The sequence below is a fragment of the Heterodontus francisci genome, chromosome 11 (assembly GCF_036365525.1).
Source record: "Heterodontus francisci isolate sHetFra1 chromosome 11, sHetFra1.hap1, whole genome shotgun sequence".
Taxonomy (NCBI): domain Eukaryota; kingdom Metazoa; phylum Chordata; class Chondrichthyes; order Heterodontiformes; family Heterodontidae; genus Heterodontus; species Heterodontus francisci.
In genome coordinates this window covers 78549207-78574267 of record NC_090381.1, presented here as the reverse complement: position 1 = coordinate 78574267, position 25061 = coordinate 78549207, and the positions used below count along the sequence as shown (strand labels likewise).

General features: G+C 42.1%; 1 protein-coding gene and 1 long non-coding RNA gene across 7 annotated transcripts in view; one reads left to right on the top strand and one right to left on the bottom strand.

The window, feature by feature from the left end:
- LOC137375321 (uncharacterized) lies at positions 1-25061 on the top strand. The gene is made up of 3 exons (XR_010975987.1): positions 1-86; positions 22058-22258; positions 22385-25061. It is a non-coding gene; the product is annotated as an uncharacterized lncRNA (long non-coding RNA).
- The window catches only part of LOC137375320 (lisH domain-containing protein ARMC9), a 143637-nt gene continuing 133900 nt past the window's right edge, over positions 15325-25061 (bottom strand). For all 6 annotated transcript variants that reach the window (XM_068042296.1, XM_068042302.1, XM_068042301.1 and 3 more), the window contains one exon: positions 15325-15953. In XM_068042296.1, coding sequence (XP_067898397.1) covers positions 15931-15953 — 23 coding nt within the window. In that variant the 3' untranslated portion in view covers positions 15325-15930. The remainder of the gene's footprint in view (positions 15954-25061) is intronic.

Genomic DNA, 25061 nt, shown 5'->3' with positions numbered 1-25061 from the left:
GTAGTGTAAACATGAGGATGGTGGAGTAGAGCACTTCTAGCAACGCAGCTATTTAATCTTTGCTGCAAACCAACTTTCAACTTATGGTGAGAAAGCAATTCTTTGTTTTTCTAATACTGTGATAAATATATCTAAGGAACTGCTTCAAGCATGAAGGGCAGGATGTTCAGGCCCCATCGGGGGTAGGAACAGAGGCAGATGGGGCCTGAAAACACCGGCACCGGCCGTGTGCTGGTTTCCCGACCCCATTCCTGGCACCAGCCATTTTTACCTTGTCAACTCAAATTAAAGGAGGCTGACAAGAATTTTCCAGACGGCCTCCAGTTTCTCACACTGGCAGGGGACAATTTAGGTGGCTGGAGGCGAGCACCTGTCAGGAGGCCAGAAGGCCAGTATTCTAGGCAGGCAAAGAGGCCCTCCCTGCCTGCCTGGGTGCAGGTACATCCACATACCACCCTGTAGGGGGGCTCCCCACCCACCCACAGTGGTGGCCCGACTGCAAAAACCATCTTTTAATTAAAGTTTTAAAAAGTTTGAGAGAGGGTGCCTCCATTTTAAAGTGCCGTCTGTGTTTATTTATTCTTTCATGGGATGTGACCATTGCTGACAAGGCCAGCATTTATTGCCCATCCCTAACTGCCCTTGAGAAGGTGGTGGTGAGCCCCCTTCTTGAATGATGCAGTTCATGTGGTGCAGGTATACCCACAATGCTGTTAGGGAGGGGCAGTTCCAGATTTTTAACCCAGCAGTGAAGGAACAGCGATATATTTCCAAGTCAGGATAGTGTGTGGCTTGGAGGGGAACTTGCAGGTGGTAGTGTTCACAAGCAGCTGCTGCCCTTGTTTTTCTAGGTTGTAGAGGTTGCAGGTTTTTAAGGTGCCGTTGAAGGAGGCTTTGCAAGTTGCTGCAGTGCATCTTATAGATGATACTCACTGCTGCCACTGTGCACTGCTGGTTGAGGGAGTGAATGTTTAAGGTGATGGATGGGGTGCCAAGCAAGCAGGCGGCTTTGTCCTGGATGGTATCGAACTTGGAGTGTTATTGGAGCTGCACTCATCCAGGCAAGTGGAGGGTATTCCACAACACTCCTCAAAGAAAGCGTGGCATGGATTTTCCCTTTCCCAATGTTACTGCAATTCCAGCATCAGCTCAAGAGGACCTCTGGTGTTCAACAACAGTAATGTCATCAAGGAGGCTAAACAGCCAATCACAGTAAAGAATTCTCATAAACAGAAAACTAGAAAAAAAAACACGGATTATCCTATACCTTTTGATCATTTTACAGGGAACAAAATAAAGATTACAAAATATAAATGGGATTAAGGTAAAAGCTGAAATATCATAAGCAAAATTATTTTTAAAATGTGGGTATCATAATGGAGAAATTTGACATTTCACAAATATAAAATTTGTTTTTCAAGGCCCTACAGGTCATCCAGCAGTAATTATTAACTTAGTATGCCATTAAAAACCCAGTTGCAATTCATTCACAAGGCGTAACTTTATCAAGGGTTTTACAGCGAGACTAAGTGTAAGAGTGGAAATTCACATCAAGTCTTTTCAGCAAATTTCCAATCGTCAGGACTTCAGCACTGCACCCCATGGTGGAGCAGGGAATCATTGCCAGTAGCTTCTGGATTTCCACTGCACATTGTGGATGCCAGAAGTTTTATAGTTGTAATGACAGCAAACGCTCATAGTTGCACTCTCATTCCAACAGCAAAATACAGACCATTAGGTCTGATGATCAGTGTTGAAGAAAATTAACCCTTTGAGGGTGCCTTCTCACGACATGTAAAATATCTAATGTAAGTTTTGTAAAAATCAAAAAGGGAGTTTAGTTTTAACTAAAACAGGGAAGTTCTCCAATGTAATAAAAATGGGTGTAACAGAATAGTTGAAAATAATTTACCTTTGCTGTGCATCCAACATAGCCCTGATCAGTTTCAGGAAAAAAAAACCTTGCTCTTAATAATGAAGTTAAATAGTTGTTTAAAGTGAGAATAATTATTTCAATGTAAATAACCATTTATGTTCCTGAGGTAGACAAGTTTGGGTAGATTTGCTCAGTTTTCACACGCAGCTAGATACTTTAGCTTTTCCAAGTGCCCATGAATACAAAGGACAGTTTTAGCTTGCTAAAGTCATTGATGATGCCACAAGGACTATCTAAGCATCTACAGGGGACTTCTAAGGATCAGTGATTTCCTTTGACTTTTGGCCAGTTGATGTTTTCTTTCCCCACAGTGAATGATCCAGGATATATTAAAAGTGAATTCATTTTGTAATATCATGGTGTGTTTTTCTCCCACATTTGCCCTTTTAATGCCTTTAATATGATTTATCTGTGTTGATTGTCCATGCCTCCTATGACTAAGTCCACCTGAAGTGAGGCAGAAGCATTGATGGATTTTTGCATGGCCACCGAGTGAGCCTAAAAACCACAAAGTTTTTCTACCTGTGTTTGTAATTAACTTTGATGTATTGGCATTAATGGCAGACATTTCCTTTGCTGCAATTATGAAGAGGTCAGTGCTTTAAGAGGTGGCTATTTCCACATGCAGAGCTATGTGATGATACACAATGACTAGTAATATCCTTCAGATGAGCTATTAGAAGGACATCCTGTCTGCCTGTTCATAGGATGATTGTAGGGTTGGTATTCTGAATAGGATCAAAAGAATTGGGGCAGCCATCTTCATCTGAACTGATCCTGTACTGGAGTCATTGAGTTGCTAATTTTGTAATCTACAACATGTGACAAATATATGTTTCCATGCTATTCCAAATGTCACTGCTGGAGAACATCTCAGCATAGTGTACATTTATTTGACTGAGGATAGAACAGCAGTAGTACAAGATTTTGGAATCCCTTTCTCTTGTTTCTCTTCAATTTTTCTGCATTTCTCCTGTCCATAACTCAGTTCTCCGGAGCAGAAGTAATTATATGAGGAACCGCTCCTGTGCCCTTGGTCTTTATAATGTGGTTTCCACCGCAGATACCACTGGTGTTGCCATCCTGGCAGTCTGCAGTGTAGAGTCATAATGGCACAGAAGGATGACATTCGGCCCATTGAATCCATGCTGGCACCCTTTAGAAGAATCCAGTCAGTCCCACTGCCCTGCTCTGTCCACACAGCTCTTCAAATTAATTTCCCTCAAGTACTCATCCAATTTCTTTTTGAAATCACTGATTATCTCTGCTTTCACTACCTTCATAGACAGCAAGTTCCAGGTCATTATCACTCACAGTGTAAAAATGTTAATTCTCACTCCCCCAACATCTCTTGCCCAAACCTTAAACCTATGTCCCTTGTACTTGTACCATTAGCCATCAGCTAATGGGAACAACTTTTCTTTGTCTACCTTATCTAAACCTGTCGTAATCTTGCACAGCTCTATCAGATCTCCCCTAAATCTCCTTTGCTCCAGGAGAACAACCCCAGCTTCTCCAACCTAACCTTGTAGCTATTTTGGTAAATCTCTGCACCCTCACAAGGACACTCACCTCCTTCCTAAAGTGTTGTGACCAGAACTGGACACAATACTCCACTTGGGGCCTAACCAGAGCTTTATAAAGGCTCTGCATAACTTCCCTGACTTTGTACACAATACCTCTATTTATGAAGCCCAAGATCCCATATGCTTTATGTTACGACCAGATGAGAAAGGGGTCTAGGGCTCCCCCTCAACCTTTCCTGGTTTGGCTTTAACAGGGTCTAATATTTTAAACAGCTTCCCTCTCAGTGGGTCCTTGCTCACTGCTCTTGTAATGGCAAAGAAATCAACCAGACAGGTTTTCTCAGATTTAAACAAGAAAAGGTGTAGGTTTATTAACCTTAAAACTCTAACTCAGTTAAAACGACTAAGAATACACGACGACGCTAGCATGCATATGCGATAAACACATGCAAATAGAGACAGAGGAAGAGAAAGAATTAAAAGGGGGGAATGGTTTGAAGTAGTAGATGGAAATTCAGTTACTGGTTTTAAGTTGGATGTAAAGTCTTTGATTGAAGTTAGGTCTTGCAGTTCTTGTTGGGGCCCAGTGCACACTTTCAAACTTGTTTCGCTGGTCTTCTGTCTTGAGGCTTAGGTTACTTTCATGTGTCTCTGGAACTTTGCGTGAGAGAGAGAGAGAGACCTTCCTTCTCTTTTGTCTTCAAATTGCAGCCTGTTCCTTTCTGCATGGCACAATTCAAACAACACCCAAGTTTGCCAACAGGTTAGTCATGTGACTAGCTCCTTATTTAGAGCAGCCTCACCTGTGAGCTTTTGTGGATTCCTTCAAGCTCCAGACATTCTCAGTTGAGTTGAGTTGGGTTGGGTTGAGGTGGGGTGGTGGTGGTGTGGAATGCTGGCTCAATGGCTCTCAATGTCTCTTGATCATCACCATTGACAAAGATCCATCTGGCTAATTGAATCAGGGAGTACTCCCAGTGTCTTCTTCAGGCAACTGGCTTTTAGAATGCAAATGTACAGCCATGTTTTCAGCCACTGTTGTCTTTTTAAAACAAGTTATTTCAAGTCCAGTAACAGGTCAAAAATAATGTTCCATATGACAAAATTAATCTCATTTTTTGGCAGGTGTGGTCTTCATCACATTTGCTAACTATTCTCAATATGTCCTGTCACTTTCAAAGATTGATACACATGAACCCCCAGGTCTCTCTGTCCCTGTATAGCCTTTAGAACTGTGCTATTTAGTATATATTGCCTCTCATCTCTTCTGCCAAAATGCAACACCTCACACTTCTCTGTATTAAATTCTATCTGCCACTTGTCTGCTCATTCTACTAGCCTATCAATGTCCTGTTGCACTTGATTGGTATCATCCTCACCGTCTGTCGCACCTTCAAGTTTGGTATCATTGGCAGATTTTGAAATTTTACTCTGTATTTTACTCTGTATTCCAATATTCATGTCATTTATAAAACTCAAAAAAAGTGGTCCTAGCACTGAACCTTGGGGAAACCACTGTCTACGATCCTCCCGTCTGAAAAACAACCATTTACCACGACTCGCTGTTTTCTGCCCTTATGCCAATTTTTTTTTCAAGCTGGCACTGACCCTCTTATTCCATGAGCCTCAATTTTGTTAACTAGCCTTTTATGTGCACTTTGTCAATCACTTTCATAAAATCCATGAGATTAAAATCAATTAGATTAGTCAAGTACGATCTGCCTTTTACAAATTTGTGCTGGTTCTCCTTAATTAACTCAAACCTCTCGAAGTGCCTATTGAATATTTTACCCTATTATTGTTTCTAAAACCTTATCCATCACTGATGTTAAAGTGACCGGCCTGTAGTTACTAGGAACATCCTTACACCCTTTCTTGAATAATGGAGTCAATTTTGCCACTCTTCAATCCTCTGGCACCTCTCCCATATCTAGAGAAGATTGGAAAATTATAGCAGCACTTCCGCTAACTCCACTCCCACTTTCTTTAGAAACCTGGGATGCAAGCCATCCGGACCAGGCAACTTATCAACTCTAAGCATAGCCAGCCTTTCCAGTACATCCTTCCTAACAATTTTCACCCCATTCATTACCTCTACCATCTCCGCTTCCACCGATAGTTTGTCAGCATCCTCTTCCTTAGTAAACACTGGAAGTTCTTTTTTTCTTTCTTTCTTTTGGGCCTCCTTATCTCGAGAGACAATGGATACGCGCCTGGAGGTGGTCAGTGGTTTGTGAAGCGGTGCCTGGAGTGGCTATAAAGGCCAATTCTAGAGTGACAGCTCTTCCACAGGTGCTGCAGAGAAATTTGTTTGTCAGGGCTGTTGCACAGTTGGCTCTCCCCTTGCGCCTCTGTCTTTTTTCCTGCCAACTACTAAGTCTCTTTGACTCGCCACATTTTTAGCCCTGTCTTTATGGCTGCCCGCCAGCTCTGGCGAACACTTGCAACTGACTCCCACGACTTGTGATCAATGTCACAGGATTTCATGTCGCGTTTGCAGACGTCTTTAAAGCGGAGATGTGGACGGCCGGTGGGTCTGAGACTAGTGGCGAGCTCGCTGTACAATGTGTCTTTGGGGATCCGGCCATCTTCCAGGCGGCTCACATGGCCAAGCCATCTCAAGCGCCGCTGACTCAGTAGTGTGTACAAGCTGGGGATGTTGGCCGCCTCGAGGACTTCTGTGTTGGAGATACGGTCCTGCCACCTGATGCCAAGTATTCTCCGGAGGCAGCGAAGATGGAATGAATTGAGACGTCGCTCTTGGCTGGCTTACGTTGTCCAGGCCTCGCTGCCATAGAGCAAGGTACTGAGGACACAGGCCTGATACACTCGGACCTTTGTGTTCCATGTCAGTGCGCCATTTTCCCACACTCTCTTGGCCAGTCTGGACATAGCAGTGGAAGCCTTACCCATGCGCTTGTTAATTTCTGCATCTAGAGACAGGTTACTGGTGATAGTTGAGCCTAGGTAGGTGAACTCTTGAACCACTTCCAGAGCGTGGTCGGTAATATTGATGGATGGAGCATTTCTGACGTCCTGCCCCATGATGTTCGTTTTCTTGAGGCTGATGGTTAGGCCAAATTCATTGCAGGCAGCCGCAAACCTGTCGATGAGACTCTGCAGGCACTCTTCAGTGTGAGATGTTAAAGCAGCATCGTCAGCAAAGAGGAGTTCCTTGATGAGGACTTTCTGTACTTTGGACTTCGCTCTTAGACGGGCAAGGTTGAACAACCTGCCCCCTGATCTTGTGTGGAGGAAAATTCCTTCTTCAGAGGACTTGAACGCATGTGAAAGCAGCAGGGAGAAGAAAATCCCAAAAAGTGTGGGTGCGAGAACACAGCTCTGTTTCACGCCACTCAGGATAGGAAAGGGCTCTGATGAGGAGCCACCATGTTGAATTGTGCCTTACATATTGTCATGGAATGAGGTGATGATACTTAGTAGCTTTGGTGGACATCTGATCTTTTCTAGTAGTCTGAAGAGACCACGTCTGCTGACGAGGTCAAAGGCTTTGGTGAGATCAATGAAAGCAATGTAGAGGGGCATCTGTTGTTCACGGCATTTCTCCTGTATCTGACGAAGGGAGAACAGCATGTCAACGGTCGATCTCTCTGGAACACTGGAAGTACTCATTAAGTATTCTAGCCTTGCCCTGCACCTCCAAGCAGATATCACCCTCTTGTCCCTAATAGACCCCAACACACCTCTCACTGCTCATTTACTATTTACATGCGGTAGAAGATTGTTAGGTTCCCTTTTATGTGAACTGCCATTCTATTCTCATCTCTCTCTTTGCCGGTCTAATTTTCCTCTTCACTTACTCTCTCAACTTAGTGTGTTTGGCCTGGTTATCGCCTGAAGAATTCACCTGACATACATCATACATGCTCTTTTGTGGTTTCATCACATTCTCTATCTTCCTCATCATCCAAGGAACCCTGGATTTGGTTCTCTTATCTTTCCCACCCTTGTTGGAATGTACCTAGCCTGTACCTGAAACATCTCCTCCTTAAAGATCACCTATTGTTCTGTTCATTTTTCCTGTTAAACTTTGCATCTATTTTACACTGGCTAGATCTCCTCTCATGCCTTTGACGTTAGCCCTCTTCCAATTTGTTCTATGATACAATGATCACTCTTACCCAAGTGTTCCCCCACACACACTTGGTCCACTTGGCCCACCTCATTCCCCAGCACCAGATCCAGCAATGCCCCCTTCCTAGTTGGAGTGAGAACACCCTGGTCAAAGATGTTCTCCTGATCACATATCAGAAATTCCGCCCCCTCCTTACCCTTTACTCTAACATTATCCCAATTGATATTTGGGTAATTAAAGTCTCCCAATATCACCACTCTATAGTTCTTGCACATCTGATTTTTCTGCAGATTTTCTGCTCTTTCTCTCTCTCACTATTTGGAGGCCGATGGAATACCTTCAGTAGTGTGATCATACCCTTTTTGCTTCTCGACTAACCAAATGGATTCTGTCTTTGCCACCTCAAGGTCATCCTCCGTTTCCAACAGTACAATGTCTTTCCTAATCAGTACAGCCACTTCACCTCCCTTTGTTCCTTCCCTATTTTTTCTGAACACTTTGTATCTTTCAATATTAAGCACCCAGTACTCACCATTTTTAAGCCACATTTCCATTATTGCCACTACATCATATTCCCATACTTGTAGCTCGCTAACCTTATTCACCACACTTTGTGCGTTTACATACATGCATTGTAATGTTGTCTTTGTATTCCTTGTGGTCCTTCTTGGCCTGTTCCTATCTAATATGGTACTATTTCCTTCTCTAGTACTATCCAACACTCTCAATCCTTTATGACCTTATTCGTCTTTTCTACTGCTTTATGCTGGTACCCATCCCCCTTCCAATTTAGTTTGAACCCTCCCTAACCACACTGGTGAACCTACCCAAAAGGACATTGGTCCCAATTCTGTTGGGGTGTAACCCATCCTTTTTGAACAGGTGCCTTCTGCTCCAGAACTGGTCCCAGTGTTCCAAGAATCTGAAACCCTCCCTCCTGCACCATGCTTCAAGCCACACATTGATCCTCCCCATCTTCCTACTTCTACTCTCTCTAGCACGTGGCACTGGGTGTAATCCAGAGATTACTACCTTCAAGGTACTACTTTTTAACTTCCTCCCTAGCTCCTAAAAATCTGCCCCCAAGATCTCAGTACCTGCTCCCTCTATGTTGTTGGTACTGACATGTACCACAATATCTGGCTCACTCCCTTCCCCTTGCAGTATATTCTGCACCCTCTCCATGATGTCCTTTACCCTGGCACCAGAGAAGCAACACATCCTGCAGGACTCACAATGACAGTTACAGAAATACCTGCCTGTCCCCCTAACGATGGAATTTCCTATAACTTCAGCATTTCTACTCTTGCTGTTCCCTCCTGTGCAGTCCCTTGGTACTGTGGTGAAGGCTGCACTCCTTCAAGATGGCATCACTCGTAGGAATCTGCAAAGCTGAGTACTGGTTTGACAGTGGCACACACCCTGAAAACTCCTGCCTTTTCCTACTCTTCTGGATGACTATGCTGAACTTTGCACTGCTTGCGGAGTGACCAGCTCCTGGAACGTCTGATCCAGGAAACTCTCATCCTTCCTGATGCTCCACAGTGACTCCAGGTGCCCCTCAAGCTCAGAAATCCCGAGCTTAAGCAGCTGGAGACACTTCCTACACACATGGTCCCCTAAGACAAATGAAGCGTCCTGAAGTTCCTACATGGTGCAGGAATTGCAAACAACAGGTCTCAGTTCCCCATCCATGATCTAAAAAAAATCTCTAGTCCTTCTTTTAGAATCTAGTTAGTACCTTGTTTAAACTATTAATTTTAATTAATGCCTTTAGACCTGCTTTGTGCTAATACTCTTATTAATTCACTTACTGCTATACTCACCGTGACTGCAATTTTATTTGTTTAAATTCGTTAAGCTGTACATTTAATACAATACTTTATAGTTTCCCAGTCCTCGTTTAAGCCACTGCCCTAGTTTAAAAAGAAATCCTAATACTCATCAACCAATCACCAACCTGTTGTCCACTGACACCACTCCTTTCTTTTTCAGAAATACACTGACCAGGTCCATGCTGTTCCCCCACTCGCTGTCTTTTATTCTCCGCCATCGCTGCTGGGGTCCGAATAGGTCCACGCTGTTCCCGTTTCTTCTTTTTAATTCTCCATTGCTACCGCCAGTGCCTCTGATCAGGTCCGCACTGTTCCCCCGCTCTCTCTCTCTCTTTTCCCTGCTGCCGGTGTCTCTCATCAGGTCCGCACTCAGTTACATCAATTACGTGGAAGATGCCAGTGTAGATTGGGGTTTTGATCACCTCCCCATTATCCAGACTACCTTCCACTGTCAAAGACAAGTGACTCATTAATATCCTGCTGCTGAACCAGTCTCGATTTGAAATTAGCCCACCAATGTCTGTGTCTCCATAGAACTCAGGAGAGGCATTTAAAATACTAGACCACTACCCTGTACCAGTGGAACCCTCATCAATAATGCCACTGCTATTCCTTCCTCTATCGTGCTCTGTGACTCAATCTGTGATTATTCTTCAACATCAGTATGTATGTCTCCAATAGTGTGTGCATCTTTGCTGATATTTGGTTCATGAGGGGGTGTTGATGGTTGGTGTTCATATTAATGGTGTGCTTCAAATGCACGTTGTTGATCAGTAAGTTCTCTTTGATCTGTGAAGACATAAACTTATCTATTTAGGTACTGTATGAATCTTATATACACTATTATGCTGCTGTTCACAATCAGTATGCTCAAACATATTGATGTTACCTATGCAAATCAAGGAATATAGGATTAATATAGTACATAGCAATAATTCTGTGCACCTCTCCAAACTCCATTGTCACATTGCCTTCCAGATTCTCCCTCTTGAATACATCAACAATAATTTCCTTCACTTGGAGTGAGTTGTTTCCTGTCCAGGGATCCACTACTAGTTTCATGCAATAAAAACAAGAAATGCTGGAAATACTCAGCAGATCTGGCAGCATCTCCACAGATGCTGCCAGACCTGCTGAGTATTTCCAACATTTCTTGTTTTTATTTCAGATTTCCAGCATCCGCATTATTTTGCTTTTATTTTAGTTTCATGCAAGTTTGCTTTTAAATATAAAAACTACAGGGATTGAGACATACGGGTTTTTTTTCAAATTTGCTGCCTGGTGGTATCGAGGTGGAGTAGATTACTGTAGAACTTGGGATCAATGTAAATTCTACAATGGGCAGGTGATATGCTCTGCCAGGTTACTGCCCAGGTAACAAAGTTGAAAATTACCTCCATGGTGAGGCAGCTCACAGAAATTGCTTCCTGCAGTGCATTTTCTTTTCCATATTTTTCCAATTCCTTGAAAGGGTCATGGAAGCAGATTCAATGGTAACTTTCAAAAGGAAATTGAATCTCTACTTAAAAATAGAAACATTTTCAGGGCTATGGGCAAAGAGTGGGGGAGTGGATGTGTTTGGTATCTTTCTCGGAACCAGCGCAGACACGATGGACAAAAATGGCTTCCTTCTGTGCTATATATGGCATATTTATAAGATAGGCTATACAACCTAGCCACTTCCATATCTAAAATATTACTTGCTACATATTACTTCTCATCAAGAAAGTTGAATATTTGGAAGTAATTCCATTGCATAGTCTCTCTTAAAGCTGCAGAAACTCCAGCAGACCTAACAAAATGACTGACATGTTGGAATTAGAGTCCAGGACTTATGCAATTAAATTGATTTGCAATTATTACATAAAAGCAGTAAAAATTACTAACAGAATGGAGACAAACGAGACCAACTTTCCAAATTGTAGCAATGCAATAGGATTAGATGGTGCATCTGCAGGATTTGTGTAGGCATGAGCTTTAGTTGCCAAGTTAAGTACAAGCTCAATGAAAATGTGCCAGCATCCTATCAGTGAGCAAAGCAATATAAATCAGATCCAAACAATTAGCATGCAGTTACTTTGGGTTATCACAGGACATGTATCAGAGACAATAATAAATTATCACTTATAAGAGCATCTATTACATTTCAAGATGAAAAGCACCAGACAGCATAGATTTCAGAGGCCCTTTTAGTCCTTATAAATCCTTATAGACATCAGTTTCACACAGACATTAACTGGAGAAACATGGTTACTTAAGTCACCAGTAGAAAATCTTTTGCTTGTATAATTTAATGTGCCATACATGTTCTAGGTAATACAATTTAGGCCATGAGCAAACATTTTGATTCAACTTAGTCATAGAAGAAAATCAGGAAGTTGAATGTGTCATAGGATGCAGACATGCATTTAGAAAGTTGAGAAACACGAACTGGAGTGTGGAGTCATCATTGTTTTTAGGTGTAATTACTGAAAATCAATTAGCAAACATAAGAAATGATTAGTAGTACAACGGGACAATGATAAACCAGGCCAGCAAGCATTCTGATTTTAAAAATCCATTCTGTCAATAGGAAAGCTACATGATAGCAGCTGTGCTCAGATACAGCTGCAGGAAGGCTCTGTCTTTCATTGCAAAGACAACAATTTCATCAGAATGGGTCATGTGCAGTTGGTTTCCTTTTATTGTCTCAGACTCATGCTGAAAAGAATTTGTTCTTAAAAACCATAAGCTATCCCGATGACCAAGTGGATAAAGGCAAGGATTAGTGCTGCAGGAGAGAAAAGAAACTGCTGCAAATGTAATTTGCGAACCACCTTGATGATGATGAAGATTTATGTACTAAAACACACAAAATTAATTTGGGCTGGTTTGTTTCTAATTTTGGAACAGACAGACATAAATACTGCAACCCAAAGAGAAAATGATACAGATCATTGTTTTTAATGAATAACATATCAGTGACAAAGCAACAGCACTCGCCTTGAAGCTGCCCACAAAGATCTAGTGATGTCAGTGGCTTAGAATTACCTTTTCCTGATGCCAGATTGAGTCTGGCGCAAGTCAAGGGGATCTCCAAGTGTCCAGCAGCCGTGAAGTCATTAAACAGGATAAGCAACCAATCACATTTAATTATTCTCACACACAGCAAACCAGGAAGTTAAAAATCACTGGATCCTTTAACTTTTAATTTTAAATTTTAGAGAAATAAATGATTGGGGCATATCATGAGATTAAGGTAGACATTAAAATATCAAACTTTTTTAAAAATGTGGAATTTCTTAATATTATGGAAGTATTTGACATCCAACAAATATAAATTACTCTCTCAAGGCCAGTGAGAGTGTTTAGCAGTAATTATGGACTTAGTATGCCATTAAAAACCCTCTTTCAACAAGGTGCAACTTTTTCAAGGGTTTTTACAGCAAGACTAACAGTGTAAGAGTGAAAACTCTCATCAGTTCAATTACTTCTTAATGATTGCATCCTGGGGGGAACCTCAACAGCTTTGGAGGACCGTAGAATCATGACTTAACATCTGGATTTTAGCATTTAACTGTGCATTTGCGGGCTTCAGAAGTTGCTGTCATTTTCAGATTCAGAATAGTAATGACAGATCATGCAGACACTGTCATTACCATTGCAAAATCTGGGCTATCAACTTATATAGAGGTATGGTTCTATGGTGTTATTCATCCTCCAGTACTTTGTCCATGTTGCTATTCTTCATACGTGAACATAGAAATTAAGTGGTGCGAAGAATAATGGCGAAGCACAACTCTATCCTCACTTAATGACCGCACTTGCTCACTTTTCAGCAGAGAATATCAGGGAAATCCAGAAATTGCTGTCAGTGATTCTACACTCCTCCAGAGGGGTCCCCTGTTGAGGTCCCCCAGAATGAAATCCCGATACAATCAATCAGTGAACTGATGAAAACATGCATTTTTATGCTGTTAGTCTCACTGTAGAAATCTTGGAAAAGTTACATCTTGCTGAATGAGGTGTAACTGGGTTTTTAACAGCGTACTAAGTAACTAATTACTGTTAAATACCCTCACTAACACTGAAAAACTAATTTATATTTGTGTAACATCAAATTTCTCCATTATGTTAAAAAACTTTTAAAAATTTATTTTTAAAGTCTGCTTATGATACCTTAGCCTTTATCTTAATCAAAGCATAACTATTTATTTTGCAATCTGAAAATTTAAATCAAAGGTTATGATAATCAGTGCCTTTAATTTCCTGGTTTGCGGTCTGTGAGAATACTTCAATGTGTTTGGCTGCTTACCTTGCTTGCTAACATCAATGCTGCTGGAGGCCTGGAGATCCCCTTGGCGCTAGATTTAAACTAACATCGGGAAGGGGAAAGTCCAGACCACAGAGATTGCTAGATCTTTATGGGCAGCTTTCTTCGAGGTTAGCGGCAAAATATTCATTGCGTCGTCACTGACCGCAAAATCCAACCCAATGTCTTCAGGATAGAGGGGAGTAGGAGGGTTTAAAAAAATCTGCATCCAATCTTTGTTGAAGACTGTCTATATAAATTTGAAGTAGAATGATTATTTTGGAGTTTACCTTGAAAGATATATTGAATATTCGAAAGTGGAGGGCTGAAAGTGACTACTTTCTATAAAATTACTGTGCTTCGTACCAAAGCTAATGTATATTTTAAGGAAGCAAGGTCTGGTGCTGTTCATCACAGAATCACAGAATAATACAGTGCAGAAGAGGCCCTTCGGCCCATCGAGTCTGCACCGATGCATTAAAACACCTGACCTGTCTACCTAATCCCATTTGCCAGCACTTGGCCCATAGCCTTGAATGTTATGACGTGCCACGTGCTCATCCAGGTACTTTTTAAAGGATGTGAGGCAACCTGCATCTACCACTCTCCCAGGCGGGGCATTCCAGACCATCACCACTCTCTGGGTAAAAAAGTTCTTCCTCAAGTCTCCCTTAAACCTCCCGCCCCTCGCCTTAAACTTGTGACCCCTCTTAACTGACCCTTCAACTAAGGGGAACAGCCGCTCCCTATCTACCCTGTCCATGCCTCTCATAATCTTGTACACCTCGATCAGGTCACCCCTCAGTCTTCTCTGCTCCAGCGAAAACAACCCAAGCCTATCCAACCTCTCTTCATAGCTTAAATGTTCCATCCCAGGCAACATCCTGGTGAATTGCCTCTGCACCCCCTCCAATGCAATCACATCCTTCCTATAATGTGGCGACCAGAATTGCACACAGTACTCCAGCTGTAGCCTTACCAAAGTTCTGTATAACTCCAACATGACCTCCCTGCTTTTGTAGTCTATGCCTCGATTGATAAAGCCAAGTGTCCCATATGCCTTTTTCACCACCCTATTAACCTGCCCTTCTGCCTTCAGAGATCTATGGACAAACACGCCAAGGTCCCTTTGTTCCTCGGAACTTCCCAGTGTCAGGCCATTCATTGAATACTTCCGTGTCCTTCCAAAGTGTATCATCTCACACTTTTCAACGTTAAATTCCATCTGCCACTTTTCTGCCCATTTGACCATCCTGTCTATATCTTCCTGTAATCTAAGACATTCCACCTCACTGTTAACGCACTGTTCATCTTGGTTTATGACAAAGTCATACTGACGGAAGCAAATTCTCTTCTCTGACAGTTGTCAGGGTGCTAAGTGAAATGGTTTTCAGGATTCTCAATCCAATTCTTATTGGGTAAAAACATTCAATAATTTGACATATTTTAGGAAAAGCTACAAGGATGGCCTGTGCAACTATTTGAGAACTTTCATATTGTTGCAATGAAAGGCAGTTTCCTCTGAGTTTGGGATTAAGAAATATAACTTAATGAGTATATGTAATAGTTGCAACAAATAGGAAAGTGTTCCAGTGACATCCTCAATAAGTGATACAAACTTTAAACTTACAAAAACCAGGTTTTATTTCTCTTTGATAAGATTACAGTTCACATATCAAATACAATACAAATACCGTGCATGTGTGTTTGTGTGTGTGTATGTATGTGCGTGCATGTGTATAATTTATATACATGGCATATATATTTTAAAATGAATGCCTCCCCTAAAATAGCAGCTATTTCAGACAAATACACTGCATGTTATTATGTTGCACTTTCACAGCAATAATCTTGTATTCATTTCATTACCACAGCATTATGATGAAGATCAAGAAAATTACTCCACAGAAAGTATTACAAAACAAAGGAACAAAACTCAAGTTTTAAACTATCAAAAACAGAACTTAAGACCTTCCCAAAATAAAATTACCAGAATAGGCAAGTGAATAAAGAATAAAAGGATAAATTATTTCATTTCTGAAATTATTGCCAAAGAATTCTGTTAGTCATGTAATACAAAAAGTACATGCTGTGTATGAACAACACAATCCCTCTATCATCCCACATTTTCCCACCAGATTGTAAAACTCCAGTGCAGTAGATAGTATGCGATGAGGAGGATCATTACAGGAAGTTGGCCACATATTGAAGAATTCAGCAGGTGATTCCTGAGGAAAGATCTATTGTCATTTCCTGTATGACTGGCTGCCTACAAAAGGAACAAACAAGTTGAATTTAGATGCAAACAGCTTAATCCTGCTGGCCAGAAATCTGTTTTTTGCCTTTTCCTTGTTTACTAAATGCATTACTTGTGTGAAGCTCTCAAAGGTGACAGAGAGATGTGCCTTTTAACAATTAAAAAAAAAAGTGAAGGAGAAACAGCGAAAAATGTGCAGAGACAAGGGCGTGGCAATTCGGCACATAGCGGCTGTTTGTTGGGCGCTAAACACTACCCCACCCCCCCCATGTCTCCAAGCGTAGACAATCAATGATTTCAAAAGGAAATTGAAGGAACACTTGAAGGAAATAAAGTTGCAGGGCCACAGGGATCATGAGGGGAAGTGGGACTGACTGGATTGCTCCACGGAGAGCGGCATGGACTTGATGGGCCAAATGAGTGTATGATTCTATGATCTCGACCCTATAAAATGAGTGTTCATGATTGGTGAGTTCTGTGCTGAAAAGAATGAGAAGTTAAAAGCAAACAGATCGCATTGGATTAATACTTTTGGAGTTATTTGCGTTTTTGTAAAGGGTTTTTTGGCACTGCCACTTTTTTGGTTAATTAAAATTTGGACCATGGTTAATACAGTAAGAATACCACTATTATTTAATATATTTGAAGAAGGTAGGTAGGAAGTGCATGGTCATTACAAGTCACATTTGCGCTGCCCAGCATAATGGTAAAGGCCAAAAATTTTTTTTTTAAAAATCGGTGGGTAGTAACCATATGCATTAGGCCAGTCTCAGGGCCCTTCTGCAAGATTGGTTCGCTCTTAGGTAGCTGATGTCAGCTGCACACAGGAAAACTGGGTCTATGTGCAACCTAACAGGTAAGTAACAACCCACGAGGTCAGTATGTATACCAGGGTGTGGGGAGTGAGAGGTATATCTGGGCAGGGTGAGTGGAAAGTGTTTAAAATGGACTTCCCTGAATCTGGAGCCGGAAGATGTGAAGGGTTCCTCCTAACCTCACATTCAAAGAACGTGGGCCACTTCCCGACACCAACGTCCCTCCTGGTTGCCACCCCTACCTCCCCTCACCACCGATAGCCCCTCTTCCTAGTCATCTCCCCTTCCTCACTAATCTGAGGGCCACAAGTGTCCCTCTAATTTCCTTTTGAAATCATTGTCTTCGCTTCCAACATGCTCATGGGCAGCGAGTTCCAGGTCATTACCACTTGCTGTGTAAAAAAGTTCTTCTTCACATCCCCCCTGCATCTGTTGCCCAAAACCTTCAATCCCCTAGTCCTTATACCATTAGTTAATGGGAACAGTTTTTCCTTGTCTAACTTATCTACGCCTATCATAATTTTGTACACCTTTATGAAATCTCCCCTCAATTGCGTTTGCCCCACGGAGAACAACTCCAGCTTTTCAAACCTAACATTGTAATGAAAGTTCCTCATCCCTGGAACCACTCTGGTAAATCTCCTCTGCACCCTCTCACTCACATTCTTCCTAAAGTGTGATGACCAGAACTTGGCACAATACTCCAGTTGGGGCCCAACCAAAGCTTTATAAAGGTTCAACAAAATTCTCTGTCTTTGTACTCTATGCCTCTATTTATGAAGCCCAAGATCCCATATGATTTAGTAATCATTCTCTCCATATGTCCTGCCACCTTCAAAGATCGATGCACATGCACCCCCAGGTCCCTCTATCCATGTACGCTCTTTAGAACTGTGCTATTTAGTCTATATTGCCTCTCCTTATTCCTTCGGCCAAAATGCATCATCTCATACTTCTCTGTATTAAATTCCATCTGCCACTTGTCTGCCCATTCTACTAGCCTATCTATGTTGCAGTCGATTGGTATCATCCTCACTGTCTGCCACACAGTACAGTTTGCAAATTTTGAAATTCTACTCTAAGATTCAAGATCCAAATCATTTATACATATCAAAAAAGCAGTGGTCCCAGCACTGACCGTTGGCGAACACCACTGTCCACCATCCTTCGGTCTGAAAAACAACCCTTTATCACGACTTGCTGTTTTCTGGCCTAAAGCCAATTTTTTATTCAACTGGACACTGACCCTCCTATTCCATGAGCCTCAGTTTTGATAACCAGCCTTTTATGTGGTACTTTATCAAACGCTTTCTTAAAATCATAGATTCTCAGAACTGTGACTGCACAAAAAGGACCCAACGTGTCTGCACCAGCTCTCTGAAAGAGCAATCCACTCAGTTCCATTCCTCCACCTTCTCGTAACCCTGCACAATCTTCCTTTTCATATAACAGTCTAATTCCCTTTGGAATGCTTCAATTGAACCTGCCTCCACCACAGTGAGGCAGTGCATTCCAGACCTTAACCACTCGCTGCATGAAAAGTTTTCTCCCTGTCACTTTTGCTTCTCTTACCAAATACTTTAAAGCTGTGCCCTTGTTCTCAATCCTTTCACGAATGGGAACAGTTTCTCTCAATCTACTCTGTCCAGACCCCTCATGATTTTGAATACCTCTGTCAAATCACCTCTCAGCCTTCTCTTCTCCAAGGAAAACAGTCCTAACTTCTCCAGTCTATCTTCATAACTGAAATTCCTCAGCCCTGGAATCATTCTCATGAATCTTTTCTATACTCTTTCCCTCACGTCTTTCCTAAAGTGCAGTGCACAGAACTGGATGCATTACTCCAGCTGAGGCCAAACTCGTGTCTTTTACAAGTTCAACATCACTTCCTTTCTCTTGTACTTTATGCCCCTATTAATAAAGCCCAGGATACTGTATGCTTTATTAAATGCTCTCTCAACCTGTCCTGCCACCTTCAATGACTTATGCATATATACACCTAGGTCCCTCTGCTCCTGCACCCCTTTTAGAATTGTAAACTTTATTTTATATTGTCTCTCCATGAATCCATATAGACAACATCCACCACATTCTCATCATCAACTTTCACTGTTACTTCATCAAAAATTCAATTAGTCAAGTGTGATCTGCCTTTTACAAATCCATGCTAGCTATCCTTAATTGACTCAAAGTGCCAGTTGATTTTTTTGCCTGATTATTGTTTCTAAAACCTTACCCACCACTGATGTTAAACTAAGTTGCCTGTAGTTGCTCGGAATGTCCTTACACCCTTTCTTGAATAAGACTGTCACATTTGCCATTCCCCAATCCTCTGGCAGCTCCCCCATATCTAGAGAAGACTGGAAGATTATGGCAAGCCCTTCTGCTATCTCCACCCCCACTTCCTTTACCAACCTGGGATGCAAGCCATCCGGACCTGGTGAATTATGTTACGGCCACACGGTGTGATGTGGGTGGTTCCCACTATTCAACTCCCCCACCTGACTGCAGCAAGTGTTTTGTTATTAGGGTTTAACCCATGGTGTCTTATTTTTCACAAGAACACAAGAAATAGGAGCAGGAGTAGAGTCATAGAGTTATACAGCACAGAAACAGGCCCTTTGGCTCATCGTGTCTGTGCTGGCCATCAAGCACCTATCTATTCTAATCCCACTTTCCAGCACTTGGCTCGTAGCCTTGTATGCTATGGCGTTTCAAGTGCTCATCTAAATACTTCTTAAATGTTGTGAGGGTTCCTGCCTCTACCACCCCTTCAGGCAGTGTGTTCCAGATTTCCTCAAATCCCCTCTAAACCTCCTGCCCCTTACCTTAAATCTATGTTCCCTGATTATTGACCCCTCCGCTAAAGGAAAAAGTTTCTTCCTATCTATCCTATCAATGCCCCTCAATTTTGTATTCCTCAAACAGGTCCCCCTCAGCCTTCTCTGCTCTAAGGAAAACAACCCAAGCCTATCCAGTCTCTCTTCATAGCTGAAATGCTCTAGCCCAGGCAACATCCTGGTGAATCTCCTCTGCACCCTCTCCAACGCAATCACATCCTTCCTATAGTGTGGTGACCAGAACTGTACACAGTACTCCAGCTGTGGCCTAACTAACATTTTATACAGCTCCATCATAACCTCCCTGCTCTTATATTCTATGTGTGAGTAGACCATATGGTCCATCTCGAGCCATTCTACCATTCAAAACGATCATGGCCAATCTTAGGATTCAACTTCACTTTCCCGCCTGCTCACCATATCCCTTGATACACCAAAAATCTGTCTATCCCAGCCTTAAATGTATTCAACGATGGAGGATCCAGAACCCTCTGGGGTACAGAATTACAAAGATTCACAACCCTTGAGTGAAGTAATTTCTCCTCACCTCAGTCCAAAAAGATCGGCCCCTTATCCCGAGACTGTGTTTTAGATTCCCTGACCAGCAGAAACAATCTCCAAGCGTCTACCCTATCCAGCCCCTTTAGAATCTTATCTGTTTCAATGAGATTTTCAAGTGAACACACAGTGACAGGTTTTCTTGTAGATTTTAAAAAACAGAAAATCCATTTCAATGCAGCTTAACCTGAAATTGTCACAACCGCATTCTCACACACAAGACAGAGAGGGAAAAAAGGAAGGTGATTTAGTGGGGAGGAGGTCACGAAAAGCCTATTGAAGTCTCTTGAATATCAAGTTCTCGCTGGGCGCAGGCCTGTAGATTGCTCTCTTGATTGAAAGTTTGTTTGAAAATGATGGGACACTTTTAGTTCACTGCTGTCTAATGTAGATATAGGATTCTACAGCAGGGCACGTGTCTTCTGGTTTGCTGGAACACAGGTTACTGCTCTCTCTCTGCAGCTTTAGGCTGCCTTTTTTTTTATAAAGGTAACACTGTGTTACGTCTCACTTCGTGGCAGGAGACGTTCTCATTTCTTACCCATGGTGATCACACAATGGCCCAGGAGGTGGCTACTTCACACCTTCTTTGTTTCAAAAGGCGGCATTCAATTCTGGAATGTTTTTTGGTGGGGTGCAATTGCCACCTCTAAGCTCTCATGATTTGTCCTTTGTGTATTCAAACTATCTGACAAAGATAAAGGCCAGTCCCTTTTCCTTTGGTGGCTATTTTGGAACATTGTTCACTTTTTAAAAGACAAAGTCAGTTTTTCATAACTCTTCAAAGTTCGGCCATAGCTTGTATCATTGCACTTCAGGTGTGCGTGACACTTATCTACCCTAAGCATAGCCAGCCTTTCCAGATCATGATGTGCATAATGAATGAAGATCCAGCGATCACAATCTCTGCCCCAATTTTCAGCCTCCAACTCTGCATTCACACTACCTGAATGATTAGAAAATTAAACCTGTGCTCCCTGAATTTCACCTCAACCTAAGTTGGAAACATACCATGTTCAATATGACTTCAGATACTGAGAACAGCTAAAGGGAACATTTTTGTTACAGAAAAGGATCATTTTAAATCTATTCAATTACAAGCATGCAAACCAAGTTCAAAGTGACATTTTATTTCTAAAGGCTGGTTTTCCTGAATGCACGGTCCTGGTCATGGAGCCTTGTCCATTGGAAGCACAAATTGCAGGTGCACTGGCCATGATTTTCCATTAGTTGATCTTAATGGATCAATATTTGCAGCATGTTCTGAGCTGTCATTTGTGCAATTGAGAATAGTTTTCACAAAGCTTTTTAGTTCATGTGAGGAAGAACTTTTTTACGCAACAGGTGGTAATGACCTGGAACTCGATGCTCACAAGGGTGGTGGAAGTGGAGACAATCAATAACTTCAAAAGGAAATTGGATGGCCACTTGAAGGAAATAGATTTGCAGGACTATGGGGATTGAGAGGGGGAGTGGGACTGAGTGAATAACTCTGTGGAGAGCTGGCATGGACTCAATAAGCTGAATGGCTTCCTTCTGTGCCATAAATGACTATGATATATATCCTTGATTGTGCAGTTTTGGGAACAATCTGAAAACCAAATTCCAGGTTAGAAATTGAATGCCAGCATAAATAATGATATTGTAGTCATTTTGTATATTTCAATGTACATTTAATATTTAATAGAAATTGGAGGCTTACGGAAAGTAACTGGTTCGTGAAATCTATTACCGCACATGGCAAAGTAATATCCAATGATTTACTTGGGTGAGGCGGGGCGGTGGGGAGGGGGGGGGGGCAAAAGAGAGGATGGTAGTAGTATTAATCAAAGATTTATTTACAACATTAAAACATATGGATGCTACAAGAGATGTTGCAAAAGATGAATTTCTTTGGTTACAGATAAGGGGCCTGAAATTACTGCAATGGTATGTTTGGTGGCAAATGATGTTAATTGGATTTTTGAGCTCCCTGTTAACATCACGCTATATTTGGGCCGTTTGGATCAAGGATGAAACAGGGATCAATGGCTTCTCTCAGACCAATCTCACAGCACTACAAAAAACTGGAAAGAGATGCCATAACTCAGCATGCCATTGGGATGTGAGTGACTTGCAACTTCTGAAATGACTTTAAATCAATGTTAAAAAGTTAGTAACATGTAGAAAAAAACTTTGTAAAGTGCAGTAAAAAGTAATTTATATATTTTGCATATACACTTTTCCACAGAAGTGTTGTAAGATGAAACCAAAAGGAGCTCCTTGGCGATGAGAACCTACAAGCTTGGACATGGTGCAGAGAGATCTACTAGGGATTGTGAGGACGAGGGCTTCCCGCAAAACAAATCATGTGGCATGGAGATCTTGAGTGCAACATTAAGCATTCTATGAACAGGGGACCAATCTCGCAAGAAGTGCCATAACCTGAATACAGGAGGCAAGATAAGCACCCACAGTGAATCAATTCAAATCTCTTCTTTAAAATACAAACTTTCTGCTTTTTTGCAAATGCCAGGCCACAATTATCCTTCTTTCAATGCTTCTAAAGTGGAGGAAGGATAGCTGGTTTTCTGTTTGCTTGCCCAAAACAGAAGTCAAAGGCAAATAAGTTGTAAAAAATAGTTGCTGTGAGAGACAACCTTTTCATGTGGCCGGCTGATGAATTTGACAGATTTTTCTTTACTAAAGAAAAGATTCCAATGCCTGAAAAGGAGCCTGTCAAACTAACCAAACCATGTAATGTTCTCTGCCCACAGGGCAAGTTGCTGCTAATATGCTGGAGCGGACACACTCACAGGCTGGGATAGTCTTCCTGAAGAGTCTAACCTCTCATGTGTATAAGGTTATGTAGCTGCAAGGGTGACTGTGATTGGAGTTGTATTGGCACCACCAGGTGAATATCAAAGCCTCTTTACTTTGCCTCTAGCAACCACCCAAGGATGAGACTAAGAGAGAAGGGACATTAGAGATTTGATAGGCTGCATGTTGAGAAACTGTGCCAGAGTAAGAGGAGGAAATATGCGAGGGAGGATGCTCATGCAGCAGGTTAACACGAGCATAGACCCACTTGCGTCAAGTAGCCTTTTTTCTATGTTGTACATTGAATGTGAAGCTATGTGATCTGACAAATGAACAAGCTGCACCATTGTAATCTTTTGTTCATCCTTCCTACAACTCCACACCAAATGGAGGAATCAAGGTCTGTATAGGGCATTGAGGCAGAGATTGAGTGGCAGGAGAAGGAATTAGGGGACCAGGAGTATGTGAGAGAGAAAGGGAAAAATGGCAAGTGTACTTCTGTTGCCTCATTGTATCATGAAGGTGGGAGAGGTGGTAGGAATCCTTGACTATGGTCACATTCTCTGCACTCCCCTGGGAGCCTACCATTCTCAACAACTCCCCGACAACTTTCACTCTGCATGAGATGCACCCAACACCTGTGCCACCTTTGAGATAATAGTTACCTCCTAAGTCTGAGCTGCCAGGGGATCAAGGACCACAGAGGTGGGGAAGATGTGCCCCAGTCCCCTGGAAGGCAGAGTAAACATTGGGCCTGGCATAAGGACAATTGGGAACAGGATTACAGGGGTTCAAACTACAAAGGAGGTTGAGCCAGGTGCATCATAGGAATCTGCAACATCTCAAGTCCAGATGAAGCCCCTTACTGCACATGATAGAGGTTGTCCAACTTCTGCTCTGTCAAGTGGTCAGCTGAGGGCAGTACAGTTTTATAGCAGGCCCCTGTAACCTCCATTGCAGCTCCACCCACTGTGGCAATAGTATTGGTCTATATAGAACATGCAAGGCAGCAGTTCCAAGCGCCATCTCCGTCCACCCCAAGGTTTTGTGTCAAACACACAGGCCTTACAGGACCCAACTGCTTAGGATGACACTCCAATGATGCAGTCAGCAGTTGCTCCATTTCAGGAGGCAGCTGTCAGTGGACACTGCACAGGACCCTCAAAGCAACATCCAAAACTCAATTCTCAGATCCTGACTGATGTGTGGGACACAGAGGCTGTACCCTTGAAACAAAGGTTTGTGCTTGGACAGGGATAAGGCGTGGATGCACAAATGACTAGGGTGCCCCTCTCATTCAGAGTCCATGCCTCGTCATAGCAACCCAATTTGCTCTCGTTTAAAACAAAAAGATTGCAAGTTTCTGAATGGATGCACTCCCTGCTTTTATTTATTCATTCACAGGATGTGGGTGCAAGTGGCAAGGCCAGCATTTATTCCTTATACCTAATTGCCCTTGAAAAGGTGATAGTGAGACACCACCTTAAACTCTTGTAATCTCTGTGGTGAAGGTGCTGTTAGGACGTTCCAGGATTTTGACTCAGCAACAAAGGAGCAGTGATATATTTTCTAGTCAGGATGGTGTGTGACTTGGAGGTGGTGATATTCCCATGAGTCTGCTGCCCTTGTCCATCTAGGGGGTAGAATTCATGCTTTTGGGAGGTGTTGTTAAAGATCCCTTGGTGAATTGCTGAAGTTCATCTTGTAGATGGTATACAATGCATTATTTCTGTCCAAAGTCAAACTCCTTTGACTAGTAATTGATCTTACATAAGTGCAGTAAATGAATAGATGCATAATGGGCCATGAGTATAGCCTGTGGAGCCTTGTTTCACCCTTTACTACTTGAATAATTATTTTGTTCAATAAACACATTTAAAACATATTTAATCTCTCTCACTGAAGTTATGCACCCTGCTGGAGCTTTGAACCTTTTTCATATGGAATCTCAATCTTCAACTGAGCTCAGTCATTAAGCCGGTAGATCAAATGCCATCTTTGTGCTTGCTCCACGTTTTATCAAGCAATGGCTGAAGGCACGACTAGGGGCCTTGACAACATCCCAGCTGTAGAACTGAAGGCATGTGCTCCAGAACTATGTGTTCCCC